Consider the following 21,639-nt stretch of genomic DNA (forward strand, 5'->3'; position numbering starts at 1 on the left):
GAGCAGCCGCTCTTGGCTTAACTCTAGGTTCTTCTCGTCGGCTCAGCTGTTGTTGCAGGAGTTCTATGGTTGTCTGCTGTGCCGTGATCAACTGTTGTAGTAGGGCGTTATCCATCGTTCTTGAATGGTTCCTCCGGGTCTACTGGAAGAATCTTGATTTACTCACTTATCCTTGTGTCACTCGTCCACCTAATGCCCGCATCCTCCACCAATGTGAGCGGACCAAGTAATTGGGTGTCACTCTAAAGCGGGAAGGTGGAATAAACGAGTCAGGAGTAGGTTTTCTTGATTGAACACAGTTCTCTATTGAGGGCATTTGGTCAACACAAACACTCCAACATAATCAATGAAAATCTTCTAAGGAAAAAAACATACATCTTCTTCTCCAGATGAAACAGGAACACAATAGGATTATCTTTAAACTACAACAAAAAGTCACGGGATTGTCACCGTCTTAGTGGTTCTTCATGGATAGCTCCTCTCTCTCGGTGGCCATCTTCCAGAGATAGTTTCCCCTTTTCTCTGCTGGTTCCATTCTCTCTCTTATAGGGGAAGGAGAGTATGTCATTAGTACCGTCAGCTGTGCTTAATTGCCTCTGGTTACCTTGTCTCCCATGCCTTGTTGGGCTACTATCCATGAGCCCAGCCTGCCCTCTGGTGGTCCTTCCACATCTCTGTAATTGCAAACAAAGGTTTCTGTACCAAATATTATGTTCTGCTTTTCTTAAAAATCATACAATGTGATTTTATGGATTTTGTTTTAGATTCCGTCTCTCACAGTTGAAGTGTACCTATGATAAAAAATTACAGACCTCTACATGCTTTGTAAATAGGAAAACCTGCAAAATCGGCAGTGTATCAAATACTTGTTCTCCCCACTGTACATGTAGGTATGTAGGTCTAGGTTCTGTGTTTCTTCCTTCTGGGAATTTGGTATAGAATATCGTGCAGAGCCCTAATGCCAGGACTATCATGTTTTAGGGAAGACCCAGATGCAGACAGTGTCAAAGTAACAAAAGTTTATTGCTAGAACAGCGGACAAGCAAAACGACACGTCAAGGGCAGGCAGATGTCAGTAATCCAGATCAGAGTTCAAAACGTACAGAACGGCAGGCAGTCTCAGGGTCAGGGCAGGCAGTCTCAGGGTCAGGGCAGGCAGGTTCAGGGTCAGGGCAGGCAGGCTCAGGGTTAGGGCAGGCAGAAAGGTCAAAACAGGAACTAAACACAGACAGGAGCGAGGGGAAAACAGTAGACAAAGGGCTGTAAGACATGGGTTTGATTCTAGACATGAAAAGTGGGATGTTCGTGGAGGCTACGGGGCAACAGAAGATGAACAGCAGAGGGGCTAATGACCTTGGAGATGGGGAAAGGCCCGATAAACTGGAGGGAAAGTTTGCGGGACTGTCCGGCAGATCCCGGGTGGACAGCCATACCTTATGATACCGGGGAGCCGGGGTCCGGTGGCGTTCTGCTTGTCGTTGATACCTGGAGGTGGTCTTGAGAGGGGCCGACCGTGCTCTCTTCCAGGTACGACGACAGCGGCGGACAAACATCTGGGCCGAAGTTATGCAGACCTCTTCCTTTTGCTCAGGGAAGTGCGGGGGCTGATAACCCAGGGAACACTCAAAGGGCGAGAGATCAGTGGCAGAGAAAGGAAGGGTGTTGCGGGTGTATTCGACCCACACTGCTCTCACTTTCCCGGGATCCATCTTGTACACTCCCTGCAGCGATGATGTAACCCAGGAAGGGGATGGAGGAGCGATGGAATTCGCACTTCTCTGCTTTCACAAAAAGCTGGTTCTCCCGGAGGCATTGGAGAACCTGTCGGGCGTGGAGCACATGTTCTTGGGCGGAGCGGGAGAAGGCGAGGATGTCGTGAAGGTAGACAAAGTCAATAAGGGGATTATGTCGCTGGAGCCAAGAGAATCCCAATACCACGGGAACCTGTGGAGACTTAATGAGCAGGAACTGCATCATCTCACTGTGGTTCCCTGACACATGTATGTTGATATGGGTCGCATTGTGGGTGACCCGGCCTATAGAGCGCCGGTCCAGTGCTCTAACTTCCATGGGAATGGAGAAGGGCTGAGTGGAGATGCCCAGCTTGGACGTCAGGGTAGCGTCCATAAAGCTTGTGTCAGCCCCAGAGTCGATGAATACCCAGAGAGATTTTGACTGGTTCCCCCACAGCAAAATGGCATGAAAAGGGGTGCGAGTAAGGGGAGAGGAAATTTTCACAGTATGGCCCACCAGAGTACTCGCTCCTACCGGTGAGCCTGGTCTTTTAGTAGACAGGTGGAGACGAAATGACCAGTAGTCCCGCAATACAGGCAACTCTTAGTCTGAAGCTTGTATAGCCGTTCGGCTGGAGACAGTATAGCTGTGCCTAATTGCATTGGTTCGGGAAAAGGTGAGTTGGCAGACTTCCCCGAGACTCTCGGGGAACTCGGGTAGCCTAAGGTTCTCTTGGAAATGGAGCCGTCGGGGACTTCCGGGATACCTCGAAGGCGAGGTGGAATCCTTGGGTGGCCGAGGGAAATCTCCTCTCCTCTCCTTCCTTCGTTCCCGTAGTCGCCCATTGATCCGAATGGTCAAGGTGATGAGATAGTCGAGATCCGTCAGTAGTTCCCTGGCTGCAAGCTCGTCCTTTACTTCCTCTGATATTCCGTGCAGGAACATGTCGAACAGCGCTTCCAGGTTCCAGGCACTCCCAGCTGCCGACGTGCAGAAATCCACTGCATAGTCTGCCACACTGAGGGAGTCTTGTCCGAGTAACATCCGGGCAGCCTCTCTCCCAGACAATGGAGCATCGAAAACCTCTGCCACTAACTCCTCCAGACTGAAACATACGGCCAACTGTTGTTCCCATACTGTCATAGCCCAGGCAATAGCCCTCCCTGACATCAGCGTGATGAGGTATGCTATCTTAGAGCGGTCCGAGGCGAAAGAGGAGGGCTGCAGCTCGATGATGAGGGAACACTGAGCGAGAAACGCACGACAGGTGCCCAACTCTTCATCGAAGCGTTTCGGGGGAGATAGGTGGGGTTCCAGGGTGGCCGGGGAGGTGGCGCTGCTAACAGCCGGGATACTGAGGGGCTGGGAGGTTACTGTCGTGGTAGGCTTCCTAACAGACAACCAGCGGAATTGCGCCAGGAATGTGTTCAACGCTCGGTCATGGCATTCTGCCAAGGTCTGGAACCCTTCCATAAGACCACGAAACAACTCATCGTGCCTTCCAATGGTGGCTCCTTGGGAGGAGATGGAGTTGTGGAGCTGGTCCGAGTCTGCTGGGTCAGTCATGGCCAGTTTGTACTTTCATGTTTTAGGGAAGACCCAGATGCAGACAGTGTCAAAGTAACAAAAGTTTATTACTAGAACAGGGGGCAGGCAAAACGACAGGTCAAGGGCAGGCAGAGGTCAGTAATCCAGATCAGAGTCCAAAAGGTACAGAACAGCAGGCAGTCTCAGGGTCAGGGTAGGCAGAGATCAATAATCCAGTGTGGTGTGACAAGGTACAGAACAGCAGGCAGGCTCAGGGCAGGCAGAATGGTCAAAACCAGGAAAACTAGAAAACAGGAACTAGCCACAGACAGGCGCAAGGGGAAAACCACTGGTAGGCTTGATGAACATAACGAACTGGCAACAAACAAACAGAGAACACAGGTATAAATACACTGGGCATAATGGGGAAGATGGGCGACACCTGGAGGGGGGTGTCGACAAGCACAGACAGGTGAAACAGATCAGGGAGTGTCAAAGACGGCATTGTAACCTTTTCTAATAAATGGTTAAAGGTACACTTGCTGTTTCCTTTATGAACCTTAGTTGTCAAAAAATATGAAAATGCTGATGGAAAATGGTGTCCCATAAAGTATGCATATTTAGCCTTCTTGCCATTAAAGCTAATTAATCTTAAACCTAGGCGCTAGCGGGACAACTTCCGGTGACACTGAAGGGCATGCAATTCAAATAAATAATCATACAAATTATGAATATTAAACATTTAGGTACATACAAGTGTCTTATATCAGTTGAAATCTTATATTCTTGTTAATCTAACTGCACTGTCCAATTTACAGAAGCTATTACAGCGAAAGCATGCCATGTGATTGTTTGAGGATGGCGTCAAAATATTTTTGCACAGGTTTCATAAATTCACAAATAGCGTTTAAATATTCACTTACTTTTTGAAAATGTTCCTCTGATTTGTCATCCAAAGGGTCCCAGCTATAACATGTAGTGTCGTTTTGTTAGATAAAATCCTTCTTTATATCCCAAAACGTCAGTTTAGTTGGTGCCATCAATTTGAGTAATCCACTCATTCAACATACAAAGAAAGGAGTCCGAAAATCTAACCCTAAACTTTGTTTCAACAAGTCAAAATGGATTTCTATATATTCCTCAGACACCCTAAAATGTAATCAAACTATAATATTTCTTACGGAAAGAAGTATGTTCAATAGGAAACCGATTTTAGCAGCTGCGTCTTGTCTTGGTGCGTGCAAACATGGATTTCCAAAATCTGTACTAAAACTGTTATTTCTTATTCGTTATTCAAGTTTCAAGCCTGAAACCTTGAACATAGACTGCTGACACCCAGTGGAAGCTACAGGAATTGCATCCTGGGAGGTAGAATTGAGTATGCCCTTATACCGGCCATTGGAAGAGCATGGTCTCTCTCTCTCTCTCAAAATCAAATCAAATCAAATTTATTTATATAGCCCTTCGTACATCAGCTGATATCTCAAAGTGCTGTACAGAAACCCAGCCTAAAACCCCAAACAGCAAGCAATGCAGGTGTAGAAGCACGGTGGCTAGGAAAAACTCCCTAGAAAGGCCAAAACCTAGGAAGAAACCTAGAGAGGAACCAGGCTATGTGGGGTGGCCAGTCCTCTTCTGGCTGTGCCGGGTGGAGATTATAACAGAACATGGCCAAGATGTTCAAATGTTCATAAATGACCAGCATGGTCGAATAATAATAAGGCAGAACAGTTGAAACTAGAGCAGCAGCACAGTCAGGTGGAATTTGAAACTGGAGCAGCAGCATGGCCAGGTGGACTGGGGACAGCAAGGAGTCATCATGTCAGGTAGTCCTGGGGCATGGTCCTAGGGCTCAGGTCAGTTGAAACTGGAACAGCAGCATGGCCAGGTGGACTGGGGACAGCAAGGAGTCATCATGTCAGGTAGTCCTGGGGCATGGTCCTAGGGCTCAGGTCCCCCGAGAGAGAGAAAGAAAGAGAGAAGGAGAGAATTAGAGAACGCACACTTAGATTCACACAGGACACCGAATAGGACAGGAGAAGTACTCCAGATATAACAAACTGACCCTAGCCCCCCGACACATAAACTACTGCAGCATAAATACTGGAGGCTGAGACAGGAGGGGTCAGGAGACACTGTGGCCCCATCCGAGGACACCCCCAGACACCCCCCCTCTCTCTCTCTCTCTCTCAAAAAAACAATCTGGTTGGTTTTTCTTTGGATTTTCTCTTACCATATCTATTGTGGTATACTCTCCTACATTATTTGAACATTTATACAAACTTCAAAGTGTTTTATTTCCAATGGTACCAATTATATGCATATCCTGGCTTCAGGGCCTGAGTAACAGGCAGTTTTAAGAATGGAAATGATGCCGTTGCAACCTTAATGGATGATGCTTTATGTACCTAGGCTAACTTTAACAGACCAATAAGAAAGAGAGTTCCAAACCTCTCTGCCAATAACAGCTAGTTTTCCCAATTGCTCTTTGCTAAGAAGCTATTTTTGTTTCTTTTTGACCATTTTAATTTAAAACAATCAGAGTAAGGTACTTAAGTACTTAATTGTTACCAAGAAATGATTTGATATTAAGATAAAAACGGCTGCATTGGACCTTTAATTCGTCAAACGTCATGTATTTGGTACACTCCCTCTCCTTTGGGACCTCTGTCTCAAGCAGCCCTCCCCTTGTGCTCTGGCAGCCTGAGCCTACGTAAAATCATTTGGTGAGGAGAGAATCAAGAGGGATCTGCTGGCTTGGACGTTGGCCTTATGGTTAAATCCAAACGCAAGACGATATTAAATAGCCACTGTTTTGTCAGAGAAAAAGAGAAAACGATATCTACAATGCCAGTTATCGAACTGCCCAGTAATAACCCAGAAAGTGAAAGGTGAGTTATGATGAGTAATTTAGTTAGTAATGTATAGCTAGCTAACTCCAGAAGGGCTATGCTAATTCATTAGCCACAGAGGCCTACGCAGCTAACGTTAGTATATACATGCCACTTGTTTACACTTTTTACAGGGAATATTAGCTATGTATCTAATAACGAGTCCGTTGAACAATATTGTTCTAAACTCGTTATTTATCTTAAAGTTGAATAACTGTATTTAGCTTTGATCGATGCCTGTATAATTGTGCTTATTAAAGTTGGCTGCGGTTCGAACAATAATTTGTCATTTAGCATTCTGCGGATGTTTTTGGCTAAGGACAGGTGTTCGGTAGCTAACTAGCTAGCCAGTTTACCAACTAATGTTCGTTTACTAGCTTTGTCGACAATGTACTGTTTACTTGCTTCATATGTGAGATTAAGAAACAAACGATCTAACGTTACGGCAATATGTTTCTCAATAATGGCGGAATTAATGGACTGACCCATGTTATTTCGTCGAATGTTCTGGGAGATGTTCGTAAACTAGTTAGCCAGCTGGCTCGCGATTTTAAAGGAATAGGCACACAGCCATGTCGTTGTCTATACCCATTTCAGACAAGATGTGGTATGTTACCAGTAAAAAAACATATTTAAAAAAAAAAGGCAATGTTTCCTAAATACATTTTTTTTAAACTCCATACATTTTCCCTGACACCCAAAAGTACTCGTTACATTTTGAAAGCAGGACAAGAAAATTGTCCAGTTAACCTACTTAATGATCGCGCAGACTCACTAAATACAGATTTTTGTCTGTATATGAAAAGGTTACTAGCCATTACAGCAAATATTTAACTTGCGACCCTTCAACACTTGTTAGCTGCTCACCTGCCGGTATCAAGATCATATCTGTTCACTCACATTCAATGTGATTTATTAGCCAATAATTGTTTGGCCAATTTAAAGCCTTGTTGGCTTGACTGACTGTTATCCTAGTTTAAGAATAACATGACAGCTAGCTAACTTACCTATTGGTCAGTTCCCAGTCAGTACTTGTGCCTAAAAACCAAAGTACCGGATGTACAGTCTCTAAAAGTAGGTCATTTATCTAAAAACAACCTAGCTATTTGCACATTTTGTTTTGGTCAAGTCTGTTCCCAATGGGTGTAAAATGCTGTTCTTTATGGTCTGTTATGTTGGTGGGGCATTGAGCAGCAGTCTGTTTACTAGATGAAGAGGCCTCTTGAAACTTAGTCCCCACCATTTTAAGTGATTTGAGTAGAGGTTAGGTGTCCATGAATGCCTCAAAATTATTTCCCTTTGGCCTAATATCTATTTGTATGTCTCTGCGAGACAGTATTTTTCCACATCGCATTCATTCAACTGTTAATGGCTCTTACGCAAGTGGTGGAGACTCATCTCCCATCTGACTAAGCCAGTTGTCACAATTTAAGCCTCTTCATGAATATTGCCTACTGTGTAGCAGAGTGTAATGGGGATTTGAAGGAGTATTGTGAAGAGGCTTAACTTGGCATAGAATAGCAGTGCTGTTGAATCTGCGGGAACAACGTGCAGGTGGAATGCGAACGGACAGGGATTTGACATAAGGATGCTAGTTGGATATTATTTGCGATCTGGTCATGCAGTTTCCAAAGGAACCTTATTCACTAGAACCGCTTATTAGGGATTCCAGTCAATATGCCGCACAAATGATAAGCCTATGACGCCATCTTGACGATGGTTGAGGTATATCACTGTTACTCAGAGGTTGAGCTCCAAGGTTGACACAATGCTTCTTACTTTGCTTTCACATGCCTGCTCCACATATAACGCTGGAGTGGTGTTTGCGTAAGAGCACGTCCGTGAGCAGTATGCCACCCTTAATGGGGGTTGTTCACTTTTCGACCTCTGAGAATTGGCATACTCACCTCTGCTAGCGCAACCCCCACACAAAAGCTTATTCTGAATCTTAACTAGAACACACACTCACGTTGTGGCTTATGCAAAATGGCTGATCGGTGGAGTGGGTAATCTGGCACATGTCTCAATGATGTAAGAGGTTGGTGTTTTTGTCCTCCGTGCAGACTTGAATTAGGCCAAAAAACGACACACTATTTTTACCACCCTCATTTTTAGCTGAAATTGTTCTCAGTATTTTTCCATTGACATTGTCACCACCTTTTTTGCCACAAGTAGCAGTCATCTCTCCCCATAGGCTACTCCTACTGTGACAGTCCTCTCTGATTAATCAGTGATGTCAACTGGGAATCAATTACAAAGGTAGCAATCAACCTGAGGGAAGGCAGTCATTTTGTCATAACTCATTGGGACATCCTGTTACCGAATGTGCTTTGTTGCCAACAAAGCAAATAAAATATCTCCTGCCTGTTACTTATTTAGCCTCAAGCAAAGTGTTCCATTCAGACATGTAAAGATTTAGTCAGTGGAACAGTTTGAACTTCAATCCTTTGTCCTGGTTAGGGTACCTATTCAAATGACAATGTTTTACCATATTAGTCATGTGACTTACATGGACTAGAATGATGATACATAGACTTCCAAAGGGACATTTTTCCTGGTCTCCAGTTAGGCTAGCTCATAGTCAGTGAATCCTTGAGCAATAATGTCTCAGTTCTTCTGTGTCCTCCAGTCCGAGGCGGTGTTCCCGCTGTTGCAGTAACCCGTGTCCGGGGCCTCTGTGGTGTTCCTGATGCCCCTCACCCACCCCTAAAGATCCCAGGTGGGCGAGGGAATGACCAGCGGGATCACAATCTTTCAGCTAAGCTATTCTACTCTGTGAGTCCATTCTCTTCTCTTTCTCCTTCATCATCTGGTGTTAAGCTACCTGTATCAAACCTCTCTTCATACCTGCTAATTTCTCCATTCTCCTGCAGGATGCTCGGTTGCTGGTTCTTGAGGAGCCGCCCCCCGCCAATGGCAGAGTGCGTTTCCTGCTCTTTGAGCCTCGTTGCTCAGAGGGCAAGCACTGTGTCTGGAGGGGGGTGCTGAAAGGGGGGAACATCTACATCGAGATCCCCCCTGGAGCTCTGCCCGAGGGCAGCAAAGACAGGTCAGTGATCCAATGCAAGTGCAACCTCTTGTTGTCCTCTGGTTTTACTTTAGACTGTTTTTGTTGTCTTTTAAAGGCGCAATATGCAGAAATCACTCTGCCATTGCCGGTGTGTAAAATTCTACAACTAGTGTTGGAGAGTCATTGTACCATCTAAACTGCTGTGAAATCTTTTCATTAACCAAAAATATAGTATATAGTGTATCCAGATGCAAAAAAATTAAATTTTCGGACAGGGACGCATAGAAATGGCACACACAGAATGGATCTACCGCTTATCAGACTTGCTTACAATGAGAATGACAGCTCTATAACTCAAATTTCTATGTGAATTTGGTCTGGTCGCGCACAAAGATACATATTGCGCCTTCAACTTGTTTGATGTTGTTTCATGGTAGATGGACTTAGTTTCTATTGCTTGCTGACTGCAATGCACTACCTTCATAACTCATTGACTTACTTAATCTCTCCAGTTTCGCTCTCCTGCTGGAATGTGCGGAAGAGAAGCTGCAGGTTGACCATGTCTTCATCTGCTTCCACAAGAACCGAGACGACAGAGGTAAGTCACTGTGTGTGTCTGCTTCCAGTCAAACACCTCTGTTAATACTTTATGTGCTTTGTTATGAGGCAGTTCTCTCACTGTCCTTTTCTCTCTTCAGCATCTCTGCTACGTACCTTCAGCTTCCTGGGCTTTGAGATTGTGAGACCGGGTCATCCACTCGTCCCTACCCGCCCCGATGCTTTCTTCATGGCTTACAGAATCGAACGAGACTCCTTCAACGATTAATAATGGGTCACGCACAAATGCATATATATATATATATATATATATATATATATATATATATATATATACCTACACACACGTTAGCTTTTACATACCCTTCCCCATCCCACTTCATCACTTAGGGAAAATTAATATGATCAAAATTCATTAAGGTCAAGGTTTCCTGTGAAATAGTTTATTTACTTTAAAGTGATCTATTATAATGACATTTGAACTAGTGTGTAATGTTAAACCAAGAATGTATCCTTATTAAATCTGGGAAATGTTTCCTCAACACTGTACAAATTTCCATGTGTAGTACTGATTTCCTCCTTCCCCATCCACTACAATGATCATCTTTAGGCTGTACAATTTATGGTGAAAATGTCCATGCTGCATATTCATGTTATGTTAGTTGTGTTTTCTTGGGTATTTCAAGTTGATTTTCATGTTTTATATTGATTTGATTTTAATGTGTGCATGAACTTTGATTTCTAGTTTTGATCCACTTGACTGAAATCTGCATGTTGTAACAAGTGCCCGAATAAAAGTGCTCACCTTAACCATAAGGCATGAATCCACTTGTTATGTGTGTAGGAATTGGGGAACGGGCATTGAAATATGTGTAACGATTTACAAGACGTTGTATTTTGTGGGCACGTACCAGAGTTGTAGAAGCATCTGTTTAAACTCGATCAGTCTGTGTTGAATTTAACATAATGCACTTTAAGTTGATCTTTTAAAATCTTTAATGGGGCTCCTTGGATCCATGAAATGTTAATTATAGAACACAGTTTATATACGTTTGATTTGGAGCTGATATGTAATTTGCTCAATATCCTTGGAAAGCAATGCTGTGGAAAAATGTCTAATAAAAAAAAAAGCAAACCTTTAATTCATTCCAGATGTTCAAGATAGATTCTGACAACATGAACGTTAAATATCATCCACATTTTACATTAGATTAGAGCAGGATATCCCTAAGTCTGTCCTGGGACCCCACCCGGGTGCACATTTAGTATTTTGCCCTAGCACTACACATCTGATTCAAAGCTTGATGAGTAGTTATTTTAATCAGCTGTGTAGTTCTAGGGCAACAAACAAAACGGGGGGGACCCAGTTTGAGAAACCCTTGATTGGAGAATCATTCATTCAAGCGGTGTTAACTTCAATTAACAGATATGAGTAATCACAACTTCCTGTCCATTGTGTTGTGGAGTCCTAGTCGAGCTGTGGCCCTCATCACAGTTTCAGAGTCAGTGAAGGAGATGTACTGTAGACACAGGCAGTGCTCCCAGTCCAGACTGGGCAGGTCCTGGATCAGCCCTCTCTCTGCCAGCTTCAGCATCAGAAGGGCCTGCTTGACTGACAGCCAGTTGTGCAGAGTGGAAGGCACGGTGCGATTTACCCTGAAGAGCTCAACACGTGGACCCCAGAGCAGAGCCTGCAGGACCCCCACTACGTCTGCTATCTGTAGCCCACTACCCTCATCCTGAAGCCAGGAGGCTAGTTGGAGAAGCCCTGGTAGATATGGGGAGCTCTGGATGGCGCCATCTGAACTCTGTGTATGTTGAGAGGGAGCATTGTCAGAGAGGTACAGGCAGTACTCTAGCAACACTCTGAACTGAGACTGGATGGATGGAGGTGCATGAGCAGGCTGAAAGAGACTGGGGTCACTGTGACTGGTGTGATTGGTCAACGCCACACGAGGGGTTCCCCACTTTCTCCATAGCTCCTGAATCTCTCCTTTTATCTTTTCATTCTCCAATAACTCAATTTCTTCACTTCTTCCACTTTCTTCTGCTTTGTCTGCCTCTGTTTCCCCCCCTCTCTCCCTTGGCCATACCAGCAAGATGCCTTGAGCCTTCAGCTCAGCACAGGTGGCTGCATTACTGCACAGGTGTTGTAACCCCAAGGCTAACTGTAGCAGCAGAATACTCAGTTGCCTTTCATACACGAATGGTTTAAAGCTCCGCAGGAACCTTCCCTCTTGTACAAAGTCTTCCAAAGTAGCCTGTGGTAAGTCTCTCTCAATTGTCACTGCATATCCCTTGAGCAATAGTGAAGCAACTGTAAGCCCACTGCTCTCCCCAGACTCCGCTTGACTTTGGTCTGCCTCAATTCTACTCTCATCTGGTGATTCTGTCCCTGTCTGATCAGACTGTGAGGAGTCTGAAGTGGTTGTGTTTTTGGTTCCAGGTTCTTTCTCCAGTGCTGGGCATGATGGGAAAGATACAATGACCTGCTGAATGTTGGCATTGGGCGGCACTGAGGTAGGTTGAGACAAGGGGCCGACTTCACTGCTTACCTGGAAATGAAACCGGGGAGGAAATTAGAACAAAAAAAAACCTTTCACTTCCTTAACAAGGCTTAGTCACATTAAAAGTTGTTTTTCGCCTCTATTGTACAGTCATATCTGATTCATTCACAGTCTAACAAAAGACCCCTAATCTAAAATTAGGATTCCCATTAGCTGCTGCTAAAACAGAAGCTACTCTTCCTAATGCTAATAAGCCTTTCTAAGACATGGATGTTTGCTGTTGTCTGTACAGTCTGTTGGGTTGCTCAACACCTGTTGACAGTTCAGAGGAAATGTGTCACTGGAGTCGGGGGTTGCCAAACTTGCTATATAATGGTGCAAAACATGACTGTTGCTTGAGGTAGAGCTTAGCAATGAGCCCTTTTGTTGATTATCTCTTATCTTTGGCTTTTGGCCTTATCGTGGCTTTTTAAATTTGGTGCAGCTGTGTTTGCATTCTGCTTGACTTTTGCATTGTGCACATAACTCAAGTATGAATACTGCTTGAGCATGATGCATAAACTGCACAAACTTATTTACAACCACAGACAGATGCTGGCACTAAGACCGCAGTCAGTCAGCTGTATAAGGAAATAAGCAAACAGGAAACCACTCACCCAGATGTGGCGCTCCTAGTGGCCGGAGACTTTAACGCAGGGAAACTTAAATCAGTTCTACCAAATTTCTATCAACATGTTAAATGTGCAACCAGAGGGAAAAACATTCTAGATCACCTGTACTCCACACACAGAGACGCGCACAAAGCTCTCCCTCGCCCTCCATTTGGTAAATCCGACCACAACTCCATCCTCCTGATTCCTGCTTACAAGCAGGAAAATTAAAGCAGGAAGCCCAGTGACTCTGGCTATAAAAAAAGTGGTCAGATGAAGCAGATGCTAAACTACAGGACTGTTTTGCTATCACAGACTGGAACATGTTCCTGGATTCTTCCGATGGCATTGAGGAGTACACCACATCAGTCACTGGCTCTATCAATAAGTGCATCGAGGATGTCGTCCCCATAGTGACTGTACGTACATACCCCAACCAGAAGCCATGGATTACAGACAACATTCGCACTGAGCTAAAGGGCAGAGCTGCCGCTTTAAAGGTGTGGGACTCTCACCTGGAGGCTTACAAGAAATCCTGCTATGCCCTGCGACGAACCATCAAACAGGCAAGGCGTCAATACAGGGCTAAGATGGAATTATACTACACCGGCTCCGACGCTTGTCTTATGTGACAGGGCTTGCAAACTATTACAGACTACAAAGGGAAGCACAGCCGCGAGCTGCCCAGTGACTACTAGATGAGCTAAATCACTTCTATGCTCGCTTCGAGGCAAGCAACAATGAGGCATGCATGAGAGCATCAGCTGTTCCAAACGACTGTGTGATCACACTCTCCGTAGGCGACATGAGTAAGACCTTTAAACAGGTCAACATACACAAGGCTGCGGGGCCAGAGGTATTACCAGGACGTGTGCTCCAGGCATGTGCTGACAAACTGGTAGGTGTCTTCACTGACATTTTCAACATGTCCAACATTGAGTCTGTAGCACCAACATGTTTCAAGCAGACCACCATAGTCCCTGTGTCCAAGAACACAAAGGCAACCTGCCTAAATCACTACCGACCCGTAGCACTAACGTCAGTAGCCATGAAGTGCTTTGAAAGGCTGGTAAAGGCTCACATCCACACCATTATCTCAGAAACCCTAGACCCACTCCAATTTGCATACCGCCCAAACAGACCCACAGATGATGCAATCTCTATTGCATTCCACCCTGTCCTTTCCCACCTGGACAAAATAAACACTTATGTGACAATGCTATTCATTGACTACAGCTCAGCGTTCAACACCATAGTACCCTCAAAGCTCATTACTAAGCTAAGGATCCTGGGACTAAACATCTCCCTCTGCAACTGGATCCTGGACTCCCTGACGGGCTGCCCCCAGGTGGTGAGGGTAGGTATCAACACATCTGCCACGCTGATCATCAACACTGGAGCCCCCCAGGGGTGTGTGCTCAGTCCCCTCCTGCACTCCCTGTTCACCCACGACTGCGGAGCCAGGCACGACTCCAACACCATCATTAAGTTTGCAGACAACACAACAGTGGTAGGCCTGATCACCGACAACGAAGAGACAGCCTATAGGGAGGCGTCAGAGACCTGGCCGTGTGGTGCCAGAATAACAACCTGTCCCTCAACGTGACCAAGACTAAGGAAATGATTGACTACAGGAAAAGGAGGACCGAGTACGCCCCCATTCTCATCGATGGGGCTGTAGTGGAGCAGGTTGAGAGCTTCAAGTTCCATGGTGTCCACATCATCAACAAACAAAAATAGTCCAAACACACCAAGACAGCCTATTACCCCTCAGGAAACCAAAAGGATTTGGCATGGGTCCTGAGATCCTCAAAAGGTTCTACAGCTGCAACATCGAGAGCATCCTGATTGGTTACATCACTGCCTGGTACAGCAATTGCTCAGCCTCTGACTGCAAGGCACTACAGAGGGTAGTGCGTACGGCCCAGTACATCACTGGGGCTAAGCTGCCTGCCATCCAGGACCTCTACACCAGGTGGTGTCAGAGGAAGGCCCTAAAAATGGTCAAAGACCCCAGCCACCCCAGTCATAGACTGTTCTCTCTACTACCGCTTGGCAAGCGGTACCGGACTGCCAAGTCTAGGACAAAAAGGCTTCTCAACAGTTTTTTTTTACCCCCAAGCAATAAGACTCCTGAACAGGTAATCAAATGGCTACCTGGACTAATTGCATTGTGTACCCCCCCCCCCCCCAGCCCTCTTTTATGCTGCTGCTACTCTCTGTTTATCATATATGCACAGCCACTCTAACTATACATTCATGTACATATGTGCATACTACCTCAATTGGCCCGACCAACTAGTGCTCCCACACATTGGCTAACCAGGCTATCTGTATTGTGTCCCGCCACCCACCACCCGCCAACCCTTCTTTTATGCTACTGCTACTCTCTGTTCATCATATATGCATAGTCACTTTAACCATATCTACATGTACATACTACCTCAATCAGCCTGACTGACCGGTGTCTGTATGTAACCTCGCTACTGTATGTAGCCTCGCTACTGTATATAGCCTCGCTACTGTATGTAGCCTCGCTACTGTATATAGCCTCGCTACTGTATGTAACCTCGCTACTGTATGTAGCCTCGCTACTGTATATAGCCTCGCTACTGTATGTAGCCTCGCTACTGTATATAGCCTCGCTACTGTATGTAGCCTCGCTACTGTATATAGCCTCGCTACTGTATGTAACCTCGCTACTGTATGTAGCCTCGCTACTGTATATAGCCTCGCTACTGTATGTAGCCTCGCTACTGTATATAGCCTCGCTACTGTATGTAGCCTCGCTACTGTATATAGCCTCGCTACTGTATGTAGCCTCGCTACTGTATATAGCCTCGCTACTGTATGTAACCTCGCTACTGTATGTAGCCTCGCTACTGTATGTAACCTCGCTACTGTATGTAGCCTCGCTACTGTATGTAACCTCGCTACTGTATATAGCCTCGCTACTGTATGTAACCTCGCTACTGTATGTAGCCTCGCTACTGTATGTAGCCTCGCTACTGTATATAGCCTCGCTACTGTATGTAGCCTCGGTACTGTATATAGCCTCGCTACTGTATGTAACCTCGCTACTGTATGTAGCCTCGCTACTGTATATAGCCTCGCTACTGTATGTAGCCTCGCTACTGTATGTAACCTCGCTACTGTATGTAGCCTCGCTACTGTATATAGCCTCGCTACTGTATATAGCCTCGCTACTGTATGTAGCCTCGCTACTGTATATAGCCTCGCTACTGTATGTAACCTCGCTACTGTATGTAGCCTCGCTACTGTATATAGCCTCGCTACTGTATGTAGCCTCGCTACTGTATATAGCCTCGCTACTGTTTTTCACTGTCATTTTTTTATTGTAGTTTTTATTTCTTTATTTACCTATTGTTCACCTAATACCTTTTTTTGCACTATTGGTTAGAGCCTGTGAGTAAGCATTTCACTGTAAGGTCTTCACCTGTTGTATTCGGCGCACGTGACAAATAAACTTTGATTTGATTTGGAATACTGCTTGAGCATGATGCACAAACTGGTTTACGCATATAGTAGGCTGGGCTGGCCCTTGCCTTTTGGGGGCAGGGATAAAACATTTAAGTGGCCCCCCCTCGTGATGGCAGAGTTTTTGCTGTAGTTAATTTCCTGCAATTATATACAATTTGCCATGGGGTGGAGAGAAGATTTCGCAATTTTCTAACACATTTTATGCAATTCTACAAATTGTGCCATGGGGCGGAGAAAAAAATGTGCAGTTTTACAGCGAACTTCCTACAATTCTACACATTTTACCATAGGGTGAAGAGATATTTGAGCAGTTTAAAACCACATCTTCTGCAATTCTACACATTTTGCCATGACTTATGATATCTGAGTGAGAGTGACTAACAAAATCAATGGGGGCCCACTGGTGGTCAGGGTCCCTGGGCTCGTGCCCCATGTGCCCTGTCAGTAATTAAACCATGATTACTAGCTACAAGTTTAGATAACTGGTCAGACTAATTTATAATCTTATGAAAAAATGAATTGTGAAACTGCACCTTGTGTATTCTACTATTCTAACTCTCAACAGGGTTCCTAAAAACATTTTAAATAATTTGGGTCAAGGGCCCCCTAGCGGCCGCTTAAATCACTAATGCCCTGAGATCATGAGCATAACCTTACCTTAGCTGCGATTATCCTCCCTGGAAACTTTGGGCTATGCAGGCTGTAGTACAGTGAACCTGCTATCTGCTTGGGCTGGTAGTTTTCACACAGTAGGAAATCTTGGGGCTGAAATGCAACAACACCTTCGTCGGACACTCTCATCAGGAGAACCCCAGCCTCCATGCGCTGTTCGATACTCCTCAGGAACAGTAGGTGGCGATGCTGAATACCTTGAGAAATACCCCCTTGGTTGTAGAAACTGCTGAAGAAGTAGGTAAGCTGTTCATCAGGTGTATCGAAGTCCAGTTGAGACAGCGGCTGCAAGTTGAGAGGGCTCTTCTGGACTGGTCTTTCTTCGTCTATCTCTACATGGGGCTGAGTGCCTTCGATGGGGACCAGCATGTAGAGAGGGTTGTCATAGTTTTGGTGACTGCAGGGTAGTGGGGAAAGGGGACACAGATAGACCCCTGGTAGGGAAAGGGTTCGAGCCAGCCTCTTCTTGGGCACTGGTGGAGGGGTGGTGCTATCTGAGAAAAACCTCTCTTGATGACAGTAAGAGGGATCTGAAAGATAAAGGGAAATACAGAACATGTAATAGACTTTCCAGAGAAGTCATTGCCTATTTCCACACTTTGACTCTCTAGGATTATCGAGAACTTATTTAGAATAAGGTAGAGAAATGACAGAATAGTAATACTCTGCAACAACAAAAACATTTCAGCCAATGTTTATCTCGAACTGTTGTTGGATACGTAGATTAAATATTTGACAGGAGGGGCCTCCCGGGTGGCGCAGTGGTTAAGGGTGCTGTACTGCAGCGCCACCAGAGACTCTGGGTTCGCGCCCAGGCTCTGTCATAACCGGCCGCGACCGGGAGGTCCGTGGGGCGATGCACAATTGGCCTAGCTTCGTCCGGGTTAGGGAGGGGTTGGCCGGCGGTCTCACCGCGCACCAGCGACTCCTGTGGCGGGCCAGGCGCAGTGCGCGCTAACCAAGGTTGGTTGGGTTGTGTATCGGAGGACGCATGACTTTCAACCTTCCTCTCTCCTGAGCCCGTACGGGAGTTGTAGCGATGAGACAAGATAGTAGCTACTAAAACAATTGGATACCACGAAATTGGAGAGAAAAACGGGGTAAAGTTCAAATAAATAAATACATATTTGACAGGAGCTACTGTATTCATAAACACATAAACATTGTGCCTATGGCAGGTCTTTATCAGCATAGGCCTGGTTTCAGGTGTCACTTCCTCCCATTCAATTCACATGAGAAAAGGGAAGCAGGACAAGGAAGGAAAATGAGAGGGTAAAATACAAGTGCTTTCTATTTAATATTTCAGCTGGGAAAAAGCTAATACCTAAAGAACTTATATCCTAGTCAATTTTATAATTGAAATCAACAGGATAATGTAATACTACAGTGTCTGATAAAGATGTGTGTTGTACTCACCATAGCGCTGGTGAATGGGACACTGGAGTGCATGGCAATCAGTGGCTGCAGAGAACACATCTGTACAGGTAGAGCCCTGGTGCTGATGAGGCCCCAATGGGCTAGAGACACTCCCATCCAACTCCAGGTCCACACTGGAACCCATACTAGAGCCTCGCGAGTAGAGACTCCTGAGCGCGCACACACACACACAATCAGATTCATTAATTGATCTTCTGTCCTTTGAACTAGTTACCTAAAATAAGCGCCTACAGTACAGAAGCTGCATAGCACTCAGATAGACTCTATGCAGTGTCTTGATAGTTTTTCTGACGAAGCTCACATTTAAAGGTTCAGTCGAACTGTCAAGACGCTGCATAGAGTCTGAGTGCTATGCAGTTTCTGTACTGTATGTTTTTGTTTTACCTGCGCTGTTTGATAGGCAACACTGGGGGTCCACTCTGTCTCTCTGCTCCCTGAGTTGCACAATCCATCGCTGCACAATCCATTGCCTGGTTACGGTGTCTCTCACTCAGAATAGCAGTCTGTCAAACTCAAATGGAACTTGAGGTCTCTAATATTATTGCTCAGGTTCACGTTAATATCCTCTCTCCCTCTCTTTCGCTTGCTCTCTCTCTCTCTCTCAATGTCTGTCTCTCTTTCTTGTGAGAATGTAATTATCTGCTGTTCTGATCTTTGCAGTCTGAGGTTGGTACCGGAAAAGTAGTGCCTGTGTGAGGGCATATCAGTACTTATGCAGTAACCTCAACTACAAAATGAGGAAGAACACCAAAAAGACACCCAACTTCACACACTCTTTTTTTCTCTCTCACTTTCCTTTTAAGTTAGATCCATCACACACTTGGTCTCTGCCTCCCTGGTACTTTGTCTTTTATGGATTGGATCTCAAATCACATTTTTCTTCTTCAATGTGCTAGCCCCCAATTGCTTTATGATGCATCTTCTTGGTCAAACACGTGTGATCAATCTAATTGCATTAGAAGGGCTGAGAGATGAGGAAATGTTGGACTGGAAAGGAGGCATGGCTGAGTCAAATAGGAATCCTGACTTAATGAGGTGGTGATTAAACAGATCAGACATACGCTCCTTGTCAGTAGCAACCCCATCATCAACATTGAGGGACATGGGCAGCTGTGAGGAGGAGGGTTTATTCTCCAGGTCTTTAACCATTTTCCAGAACTTCTTGCGTTTAGACCCACAGAGAGAGAACGGCTATTTAAAGTAACTAACGTTGGCCTTCCGGATAGCCTGAGTGCACTTATTTTTCATTTACCTGAACGAGAGCCAGTCAGCCTGAGCATTTGTGTGCCGAGCCTTTCACCAAATGGTGTTCTTGAGGTGGAGTAACTCTGCCAGATCACGGTCAAACCAGGGGTTGAACCTGTTTTTAATTCTCATTTTCTTTATGGGGGTTGTCTGTAAACAATACCACTGAAAATATCAAAAAAGAAGGTCCAAGTGTCTTTGACAGAGGGCCAGGTCATGAAGGAAGGCTTGTTCATTAAAGTTTTTAAGCAAGCGTCTATGACAAATCAGGGCAGGTCGTTTAACTGAGAAGCCATTACGAAAACAGTCTGTAAAACAGTGATCACTAAGGTCATTAAAGAAAACACCAGACTGATACCTATCAGGATTATTTGTGAGGATAACATTAAGGAGAGTAGCCTTTTCTGGGTGTTTGGAGTCATACCTTGTGGGATTGGTAATAATCTGAGAAGGACTTAGGGAGTTGTTTTAGGACTTGGTCAGGTGGTTTAAGCATGTCACAGTTTAGGTCACCTAGCAGGACAAATTCAGACAAATTCAGACTATGTGTAAGGGGCCAGGAGAGACCTTAGGGCAGGTAGGGTACAGGCCAGTGCTGATGGAGACGGATAACACCCAGCAACAGTCAACAAAGAGCTATTTGAAAGCTTAATGCTTAAAACCAGCTATCAAATTGTTTGGGGACAGACTTGTTGGAGACAACAGAGCACCAAAGGCATTCTTTGGTAAAGATTGCCACTCCACCACCTTTGGAAGATCTGTCTTGACAAAAAAGGTTCTAACCAGAAGGGTTAACATCAGTGTTCAAAACACTCTTTCTTAACCACGTCTCAGTAATGACCAACACATCTGGATTAGAGCTGTGAACCCAAGCTTTCAATTGATCCATTTTAGGTAATAACCTTCTAGTGTTAACGTGCAGAAAACCTAGGCTTTTACAAGAGCAGAAATCAATGAAGAAGATATCAGAACACAAGTAAGAATTGGGGCTAGCAACAGTAGACGGGCCAGGGTGTACATGCACATTTCCAGATATCATCAGCAGTAATACAATCAGGGCATGGCAGAGGACAGGGAGAGAGTGTTGATGTTTTATGATATTTCAATGTGCATCAGATGGCAACAAGATCCTATTGTACAGCAATTTCATCAGGTAACATGAATACAAAGCTGGCGAGATGTAGTTAGAATAGGATGGGAGGCCAAGAGTTCATGTAACCAATAGAGTCTGAGTCGCGAGTGTGGGGGGAAAAAACTTCAGTCCCATGGTTGGGTAAACGATCAAGTTCATAGTCAACAAAGCACGTAAAAGTTTTGGGGCAAATAGGATAAAGCACAAGAAAAAATGTTTACAGCTTGGGGCAATCCCATTGTAAATTCAAAGAGTCACTCGCCCCAACAAGATAACTTGAGAGTAGCTCTCTATGAGTCCAATATGCTATAAAAGTCTGAGATTTAAAAAAATAAATAGTAGGCCTATAGTAGTTAAAGTGTTTCTGAGTAAGCTCACGTAATAAGCATCACAAGTTAACTCACCTACATACAATAATGATCAGTCCAAAGTCTACAGTGTGTGTACAGTGGGGCAAAAAGTATTTAGTCAGCCACCAATTGTGCAAGTTCTCCCACTTAAAAAGATGAGAGAGGCCTGTAATTTTCATCATAGGTACACTTCAACTATGACAGACAAAATGAGGAAAAAAATCCAGAAAATCACATTGTAGGAATTTTAATGAATTTATTTGCAAATTATGGTGGAAAATAAGTACTGACCCAATTAGGGTTAAGTGCTTTTCTCAAGGGAACATCGGCATATTTTTCACCTAGTTAGCTCGGGGATTCGAACCAGAAACCTTTACAGTTACTGGCCCAAACCTGAGGCTGAGTAGGAGAGGAGGCGTTAAACC

At 44.8% G+C, this 21,639-nt stretch overlaps 2 protein-coding genes across 2 annotated transcripts; one reads left to right on the top strand and one right to left on the bottom strand.

Annotated features, from left to right (window-relative positions):
- Nucleotides 1-5,934: 5,934 nt before the first annotated feature.
- Nucleotides 5,935-10,862, top strand: LOC109902509 (ornithine decarboxylase antizyme 1). The gene is given in 6 exon segments (XM_020498910.2): nucleotides 5,935-6,152; nucleotides 8,782-8,839; nucleotides 8,841-8,927; nucleotides 9,026-9,201; nucleotides 9,675-9,760; nucleotides 9,861-10,862. Coding segments are annotated over 6 exon segments (654 nt in total). The 5' UTR covers nucleotides 5,935-6,033; the 3' UTR covers nucleotides 9,989-10,862.
- peak3 (PEAK family member 3) lies at nucleotides 10,698-19,222 on the bottom strand. Its single transcript, XM_020498909.2, has 4 exons — nucleotides 18,872-19,222; nucleotides 18,467-18,636; nucleotides 17,036-17,580; nucleotides 10,698-12,275 (listed from the first exon to the last, which is right to left on the bottom strand). Exons 1-4 carry the CDS (start codon nucleotides 18,952-18,954, stop codon nucleotides 11,157-11,159), a joined length of 1,917 nt encoding a protein of 638 aa, XP_020354498.1. The 5' UTR covers nucleotides 18,955-19,222; the 3' UTR covers nucleotides 10,698-11,156.
- Between the last annotated feature and the right edge of the window lie 2,417 nt (nucleotides 19,223-21,639).

Source organism: Oncorhynchus kisutch, linkage group LG13 (genome assembly GCF_002021735.2).
Source record: "Oncorhynchus kisutch isolate 150728-3 linkage group LG13, Okis_V2, whole genome shotgun sequence".
NCBI classification, from domain to species: domain Eukaryota; kingdom Metazoa; phylum Chordata; class Actinopteri; order Salmoniformes; family Salmonidae; genus Oncorhynchus; species Oncorhynchus kisutch.

What these genes read in the sequence shown, in the direction of transcription:
- peak3 (XM_020498909.2), bottom strand. Translation starts at nt 18,954, where the DNA reads ATGGATTGTGCAGCGATGGATTGTGCAACTCAGGGAGCAGAGAGACAG. An exon ending in TCCCATTCACCAGCGCTATG is followed by an intron (nt 17,581 to 18,466) that starts GTGAGTACAACA and finishes TTTATCTTTCAG; the next exon opens with ATCCCTCTTACTGTCATCAA. An exon ending in GGAGGATAATCGCAGCTAAG is followed by an intron (nt 12,276 to 17,035) that starts GTAAGGTTATGC and finishes TTTCATTTCCAG; the next exon opens with GTAAGCAGTGAAGTCGGCCC.